Genomic DNA, 9302 nt, shown 5'->3' with positions numbered 1-9302 from the left:
CTTAATATCCCATTCTTTTACGTCCAAAAGCTAGATCTGAGTTCTTTAACACGTCGTAAGGCATAAAGTTGCTAACTTTATGTCGTTGCATGTTCCTTATACCTCCAAAACCATCATCAATACCTTCCCAAGGTCTTTAAGTCATGCTCAAGGTCAAGACTACCACCAAGATACTATTTTAATGCTTCTAGATGTCTTAAGGACCCCAGATCTGACTTGTTAATCAAAAGGGGATGACCAAGCCAACAAATGAGGTCCAAGGCTCATCAAAGGTACCAAATACAGAAACCCTAGCAAGATCTAAAGAAATAAGAGGAAAGATGCAAGCTTTTTACCTCCAAAAGCTTTGAAAGATGATTATGATGCAAGATCCAGAGGCACCCACTTGATCCAAGCTTTCTTCACCAACTCCTCCTCTTGAAATGGGCACTAAAGACCACACATACACACTTATAAGGCTCAAGGATGCTCTCTCAAGGTTTCCAGAGGTGTAATAATGGTTAAGGGCAATGGAGGCTCTCTAGGGTTCACTCCAAGGAGCTTAAAGTCGTTTATATAGGCCTCATGCCGAGAATTAGGGTTTTGCTTCTCTGGCGTGTATGCCCCGCATAGCTCATGGTACGCCCAACGTACCCCAAAACACCCGCGACCAGAAAGGGGCGTAGTACGCTAAGCGTCCACTTATGTACGCCCAGCGTACTAAGGGACCATTTATGCCAAAAATTCTTATTCAAAGGTTCCAAGACATACCTCTATTTTTCTCGGATGTAACAGTTGGGATAACAGCTTTGAAAGGGTCCGAAATAGAAGGGCTCGAGACATGAGGATTGAAGGAGATAACAAGAGCAAGAGGACCTCATGAGAGTTCTCTTATGGTTTGTGTAACATTTGATTTATGGCCTTGAAGTTCATCAAACAGCTAGTAAAGCTTTAACTTCTTCATAGATCCATTACTTTGAAGAGACGATTTTACATTTCCCCATGCTTTATCATGACTATTGATAAACTTGAGATTTTATTCAAGTGGAGTTTGGACAATCCCATGATCTGTCATGTTGTTGACGATGATTCGGTATCTGCTAGAGGCCGAGGCAACTGATTCAGCGGGAGTTGTGATGAAAGTATCTAACGTGTTGAAAACGGAAGTCAAACGCTTATCCTTCATGTTTTCTGATCCTTCAAATAGGTTTTGGAGTGTGTCCCAAATCTCTTTAGCAGATTTACACAACTTAATGTGCTCAGAGAGAGAAGGAGTAACACGAAACACCATTTCGGAAAAAGAAATTTGATTTGCATGCAATTTCTCAATGCCATCAGTGGTGAGAGGTGATTGACGTTGTTCTTCCTGTCCCATGAGAGTTGCAACAACATCTCTTACATTTTGTCTAACGGGAACAAGTGGCCTTCTTTTACAGATCTCCATATAGCTTCACCTTTTTCTTTACCAAGTAAAAACATTTCCATTCTGACTTTCTAGTTATCATACTCTTCAACAACTAGCAATGGGGCACGAGAAGGGGAACCCACGCTATTTTCTATTTACACTGAATACATTTTTTGAGAATTAGGAGCAGCCATTGATGTTAAGATATTAAAGAAGAAGCGTTATATAGAAGAACTTTTATCCTGAACACAGAAACGATCGAAATACCAAGGTAATTCCAAAAAACTACTTTTTATCTAAAATGTTAGGTGGTTTTTTTTTTATCAATGATAACATTACTATAGTGATAAATAGTTAAGCTACTTCTTTCACATGATGGTATATGCTTCTTTATCAATGACACCATTTCTATATTAACATTGGTTGTTCGATGTTATTCCGTTACCCTATCTAATAAATAGTCTGATGATTATAATTTTGTTTCTGATTGTATGCTCTACATTATAGTAAGAATGAATGATTACTCTAGGATGCATAGAGAAGAAGCAGTATATTTCATAAGGAAAAATTTGTTAAATATCCTATTTCAAAAAAAAAGTGTCCATCTTTATACATGACAATCTAAATAGATTATCGAGTAAGTTACCATCCATATTCTTCAACAAAAGTTAAGGGTTCAGTGCAGATATTTGATTTTTTTTTGCATGTGTGCTCCTTAAAGAATAATTCTTCTACATGTGAAAGTAAGGATATACGTGGACAAGGTTTGAAAACTCAAACCTTGAATTAGGTTAAGATAAATGTCTGCTAATAATAAAGATCTAGTCAACTCTGGTCAACTAGTCTTGTCTTAGAATAAAGAAGTTTAACAAAGTACTCAAGTGAATAAATAATAAGTATGAACATTATAAAGGGATTGAAGATCAATAAGAATGTTAGAGAGAATGATTGATTGAATGATTCTTGATATTGATGAGAAAGGTGAATGTTTCACACATGATACAATGGTGACTACTCCTTAAATAGTCAAGGAGAAACTACAAGACAAATTTGATAAAGTGCATGGACTAAGAGACAACTTAAGGTCAACAGACTGACACAACCATTGTTATTGATCTTGTCTCTTGTACTATATTAACAGACAAAACGAACATTACAAAATAGTACTTGTAATAATAAATGCACATTACAAACTCAAAATAACTTCAACAAAAGATGCATCTCAGACTGATCTTCACTTCACTGTGGAACACTCTCGCCTCAGACATGCTTCATGTCGGATTGCTAAAGGATCACTTTTTATGTATCAACAATCTCCCCGTAAGTGGCCTTAGCAATCAATCAACTCATCACTTAGATTCATCAAACACAAACAAATAAGCACTCTGGAGCCAGCTTTAGACTTTGATGTACCATTTGATATGCTCAACGAATTTCTTTTTGACGTGCTCAGAGGAATCACTATTGGTAGAATTTGAAATAAACTTTTGAAGAATCTCGATGGGAACGAGGTGTTTTTCAAGAACTCTGAAGAATTATTTTCGATTAGTCTTTTACTTGAGATAGACATAACCAAGCTCAGGTTCTTCAATCGGTCGTTCAGCAAATATTTGGTTTTCAAGAAGCTGAATGGTGATTTTGGCTAAGAGATTTTTCATTAAATAAAGATGAGAAAACTCTGCATCGAATCTACATTATTTAGTAATGTAGTCCTTAAGGAAGCTGATTACGGCATTGTAAGCTCCAATGCTTGATCCATTTGTGACGTCCCATTTTTACAACCAAAATTTTTTCATTTTTATTAAGGTAAAACTTCCCAATTTATAGACCCATTATTAAGAAAACTGTTTATTCCATATTACATTTAATAAAAATTAGAGTATCATAGAAAACACATAATCCTCAATGTTGCTGATGAGTGTCTAAAGTCCAACCTTTGCCTTCCCATAATCACCGATGATACCTGAAACAATAAACAATTTGGTAAACATAAATCATAGTGAGTTTCCCCCAAAATACCACCATAAAACAGATCACATATACAATCAAACATGTCGGGTCCAGTCAACCATCTGGATGGAATACCCCAGGCCTAGTCAAACTCCACATTAATTCATCCCCGGGATGGAATACCCCAGATTGGAATGCCAATATATGATAGGACCAATCAGCCATCGGGTTGGAACATCCAGGGTTTATTGGTCTACCACCTCAACCTTACCGCTCTTCCCAACCTTCTGTGCCTACGGCTTATAGCTGGCCCGCACCAGGTATGTTGGCATATAGCATAAAGAAGGACTGCCTCAACCTAAACCAAACACAAAATGTCGACATATAAACAATCAGGATCAAGTAGGCACATAACACAGACAACCAACAATCATACAACTGACTACCGCCTACTAGTCCTCTTTAGCATACAGTCTTGCTACCAGCTAACCTCCATAGAATGCGTAACCATAAGTAACCAGAGGTGAGATAGCCACTTGAACAGACGATACTGTCAAGCCACATCCAAACAAGGAAAAGGAAATAAAGCCTAGATCAAGAGTTCTTAGGCTATCCTACATGACTACATACGATCCCTAAGGGCAATCCACAAATGATAACCAGCAAGCATAGATTACATACAGTTCTACAGATTACTACAACACAACAACATACTTGATAATAGGATATATATCAAACAGATCACTACATCATATCAGAATACTCGATACTAGGAACATATCACTATAGCATAACAACATACTCGATACCAATATACAGATCTAACAGATCACTACAGCATAACATCATACTAAATACCAACAATCTAAGGAATGCATAATACTATGTAATAAGAGGTGAGATAGACACCCGGATAGATAATCCCACTCTCGAGACACATCCAAACAAGGAAAATGTAAGAAATCCTAGATCAAGAGTCCTCAATCTATCCTACATGATTACATATAGTCCCTAAGGCAATACCTAATCCCATGTCATAGTCACTTGCAACAGTGACTACCTCACATGAAATGAAATTTAGGGTTTCACATAAAATGACGATTAGGTTTAAGTAAGAACACTTAAACCATTAAGGACTTAATCACCTAAGGGTAGGACTGATTAAGGTTTGACTTAGTCATTCTCGGGTGTAATAATTATATAATCAATATCCCAAATATAGGCCGGATCATTGTCCAAAATAGAGCTCCCCGATTCTAGGCTTTCCACATAAAATGATAAATAGGGTTAGTATTCCACACTTATCCCCATAATGACTTAATTCATTAAGTCAAATATTGTATTAATTTAATTGTAGGGCATTAATGAGTATTAATTAAAGTTTAATTAACAATCTTAACATGGGTCCTGACCAACTCCAAAACTAAGGTTTTCTTAACATTAGGGTTTTCTAAACCCTAACTAGGGTTTCCAACCCTCAACTCGTGCCACTCAGACTAAAGTAAAATGCCTAATTCATTAAATGGTTAATAAATTGGGGACCACCCATTGCCACCTCGGGCAATGGTGGTCGGCGGCGGTCTGAGGCAGCAGCCACCCACACACGGCGACGGTGACGGTTTCAAGTGATAAATCCAACAATACAAGCACACATAAAAATTTCCTTAATCACACACACATACACACTAGCACCAAAAATAATAACAAAGTTCCCAATACAGCCACCAAAAGGGGTGGCAGGCGACGGCGGGAGGTAACAGTCACCACCTCACGGTGGTGGTGGTGGGTTTTCTTTGATTTTTCCCGCCAAGAATGTTCATACAACATCTCATAATTAAAACACGCACACACAACATATCATACACACAACCACCCACACACGGTGGCTGGTGGTTGTAGAAAAGGCAATATGGGTAGCAACCACCATCGTTCGTTGCCACTGTTGTTCGCTTCGATTTCCGGCCACCCAAGACACACCCACACACTTCACGACATGCAGCAGCAACACACACACACACATGAAACACGGGCATCCAACACTAAAACACACACCCAAACTCAGCCACCTCATGGTGGCGTGTGGCAATCGGAAGAAATGGCAGCAAATGGAACATTCGTCGGAGCGGCGATAGCGACGTAGTAGCATAAATGAAATGGAGAAGGAGAGGTGGCACGACTCTAAATCGAGAACAATAACAACGACAACCACATGCCTTCATTTTCCGGCCTCTCCAAAGTTACGGTGTAGGCTTTCAACTCGCGTCTTCGTCGCCAACGACAGCTCCAGGCTTCAATGGTTCATTATGGCGTCAAGGATGTGGCGGCTGGAAGTTGCAGAGATAAGGTCGAGGCTGAAGAAGGGATTTAGGGTTAGAGTTTGTGGTGTTTCACTTTTAAACGAGGAACAAAGGGACGGGAGGTGACGGGTTTTAGTCCCGCCTCCACCTATCAAACTTAATGCCATTTTAACACTTTCAGCCCCTTCATCCCCCTTCTTTTCAAATTAAGTCCACTAATTACCAAACAACTCCTGCTTCATGAAATTCTTTACATTTCAAGTCCAAATGTTACAATATAGATCCTAAATTCCAGAAATTATAACATTTAACTCCTTGTGGCTAACACTGATAAATTATTACATATTTAGGGCTAAAATAAAATAAAAATATAAAATACATCTCGGGGTTTTAGGTTTTATTTATTTGTTTAATTTTTATTTATTTTAAACGGGTCGTTACAATTCTCCCCCACTTAAATTAGATTATGTCCTCTAAATCAGTTCTCGCTTCTACTTCATGATGCACTTTGCCACAACAGCCAAGGTGAATGAAAATCCACAGAATTAATCGGTCCCTAATCTTCTTGGCCGAAACCCAGAATACAACCCCGACCAAAATGGCACTACCATAAAGAAAACTAACTGATCGCATATTAACTAGACTACGCTCCTGCTCTGCTTCGACAGCCCAACAAAGTTATCCACAATCAACACTCAAGCTCACCCAAATAAGACAATAACAGACAAGCAAATCCTCAACTTGAGCTCCTAATTCCCTAGGGTCTAAGCACAAGCATGCCCTATAGACGCTATCACAACTAAGACTAATACGAATCGATGGGTAAATTCAACAACTGACGGTGATCTTGTTGCGAAACATACAAATTTAGCAGTTACACAGAAGTCTGTGACTTAGAGAAATCTGACTGCGTACTGAATCTTGGCACAAAGTCTGTCTGTTGCAAGGTTCCACTCCCCCGCTTGAAATATACTAGAAACTAAAACTCCATAGTCCTTCGATCCCCAGACTAACTGAACTCTACAACTTGATTCCAACCACTGTCATCCTGTTACACAGAAGGATCTGAACCTACACAACATTCATATATTTCAATACACATGTATTTGAGGACAAAGATAATTAATCCATTCATAACAAAAGATCAATTTAAACAAAGTTAAATAAGATAATTTCATTTAACTGATCATCCAAGATTACAAATGAACTTGAAACATACACAAAATTTACAGATGAATACAACTACTACTACTACTACCACAATTGCTAAATAGAAGAATTGCCAACTCAAATCTCGGTCATTGGGACCCTGGCCATCTCATGACGACCGTCAAGTAACTGCCAAGCTAAGGGTGTAGGATCCAACACCTCACTAAGAGAAGGTCAATGAGCCCTGATGTGGTCTTCCTGATCATAATGAAAACAAACTTGCACACTCCAGCTGCAGTCTATTCTAAAATGACCATCCCTACCACAACTACGACATGCAACAGATTTGTGCCTCCCTCCAACTGATCCCGAACTATGGCTGGTGGACTTAAACCGCTTTGCTGGAAGCTGGGACTGATTCGGGGACCATAGCGCTGGGTGGACACGAACTGCCAAATGTCCATCTTAAGCATACTCAAGTACCGAGTCATTTGAGCCTGCTCTAAAGGCTGAAGCAGCGAACTCAAAACTGAACAAAGCCCTTTCTATGAACATCTTGGTGATCTCCGTCACTGACTAGGTCGTCTGTCTCAGGTCTACGTACTCCTAGGCCGGTCTCTCCCTCTCTACCAGGGGAACATGCCTTGCTTGAAACATCTTCAAGAACTGCACCCAAGTCATCACGACCCTCTGCTCAGGAGTATGAAAACTAGTCACCAGTCTCCACCGTTCCCTTTCCCCAACTTGAGAAGGTTTAATGCGCACTAGACCTTCTGGTCATCTGGAAAAGAACACGTGAAGAAATAACCCTCCACATCAGATAGCCATCTCATCGCCATAATCGGGTCTAAGACCCCATCAAACTCTGGGGTCTTTATATGATCAAAGTCTTGATACTGGAAATCTCTCTCTCCTCAAGCCCCAATGACAGCAACAGCCGCGGTGGATGCAACAACAACAACTTCAGAAAGTGTAACATATCGATCATCAAAGTACTCCTCATAGCGGCCTTGACAAGCCCGAATAGCTCTGGTATCTGCCCCCAGACAAAAGAAACAACCTCATCACAAATGATCTCCCTGACTCGATCCTCAGTCAATGATAGCTCATTACGACCATCTGGTCCTGATCCTGATCTGGATCCTGCCTCTGATCGTCTTGTAATCGCCATAATGAAAATAAACCTAGCAGATATCATATAAAACGCATAGAACACCATGAGGACCAATTCCCAACAAAACCCTAGGGGTTGTGACTTACCTGCTATGCATACGGGTCCTGTACTTCCAGTAGTACGGGCCATACAACCTTCCACACATACATGTATTTGTATTAGAGGATCATCATAACAACCCTAACAATATTCACTGGAATTCACATAAACTCCACTCTCACTTCCTAGAGGAAGGCTAAACATTATGCAGCTGGTCGTATGACTCCACACAACTCATCCAAGAAACTTCCACTAACCTTGTAGCACTCGTGTATGCTAATCATACATAACTCTGGACCCTATAGATAGTCGAATACCTGATTCTACCCAAAGCCCTTCATCAAACAAGAACAGGAAATAAGGCTAAACCAAACATTCTTAGGTTATAGAATCTTAGTTATGTATAATTTTGATGGATACACTAAGCAACTACATTAATGATGTCAATTCCATATAACGAAAACCCTAGGCTATCAGGCATCATATAATCAGGAAATTCTATCATGCAATTCCTAAAGATCCTAGCCTATCACTAGCATGCTTTTCTAACAAATCATATATCAACAAGATCAAAACTCAGCAATATAACAAGTATGGGTATTTTTGGAACCACTCTCCTGTTCGGGCTCTGGCTGACTGTACACACCGCATCTTCCAAAAAAAATCAAATTTAAGTCAAGGTACACATTCCCGATCCCAAGCTAACAATCAAACAGGAACATGAAAAGAGACTAAGCCCATGTCCTTAACCCAACTCTTTTATTATAGCTTTTGTTTTTTTTCAAAAAATTTGCAAAACTCTCGTATCCTAATTTGAGACTGAATTCACATAAGTGTTCCTCTAATTCACTCAAACCAGGGATCTGATACCAACTTGAAACGCCCCATATTAACAACCAAAAAATTTTCATTTTTGTTAAGGTAAAACTTACCAATTTATAGACCCATTATTAAGAAAATTGTTTATTCCAAACTATATTTAATAAAAATCAGATTATCATAGAAAACGTGGAATCCTCAATGTTGCTGATGAGTGTGTATAGTCCCACCTTCGCCTTCCCATAGTGACCGATGATACCTAAAACAATAAACAACTGGGTAAGCATAAAGCTTAGCGAGTTTCCCCCAAAATACCACCATAAAAATAGATCACATATACAATCAAACACGTCGGATCCAGTCAACCATTGGGATGGAATACCCCATGCCCAATCCACCTCCAGGTCTAGTCATCCTCGGGATGTAATACCCCAGGTTGGAATGCCAATATACGATTGGTCCAATCAGCCATCGGGCTGAAATGCCCAGG

At 39.3% G+C, this 9302-nt stretch overlaps 1 protein-coding gene across 1 annotated transcript; it reads right to left on the bottom strand.

Moving 5' to 3' along the window:
• Positions 1-1015: 1015 nt before the first annotated feature.
• LOC111898072 (uncharacterized) lies at positions 1016-1423 on the bottom strand. The gene has a single exon (XM_023894009.1). The coding sequence runs from the start codon at positions 1421-1423 to the stop codon at positions 1016-1018; it is 408 nt and encodes a 135-aa protein (XP_023749777.1).
• Between the last annotated feature and the right edge of the window lie 7879 nt (positions 1424-9302).

The sequence above is a fragment of the Lactuca sativa genome, chromosome 3 (genome assembly GCF_002870075.4).
Source record: "Lactuca sativa cultivar Salinas chromosome 3, Lsat_Salinas_v11, whole genome shotgun sequence".
Lineage (NCBI taxonomy): Eukaryota > Viridiplantae > Streptophyta > Magnoliopsida > Asterales > Asteraceae > Lactuca > Lactuca sativa.
Note: the sequence above shows the minus strand (reverse complement) of the source record. Positions and strands in the feature narration are given on the sequence as shown.

Coding starts and splice junctions, on each gene's coding strand:
- LOC111898072 (XM_023894009.1), bottom strand. CDS start 1,423: ATGGAGATCTGTAAAAGAAGGCCACTTGTTCCCGTTAGACAAAATGTA.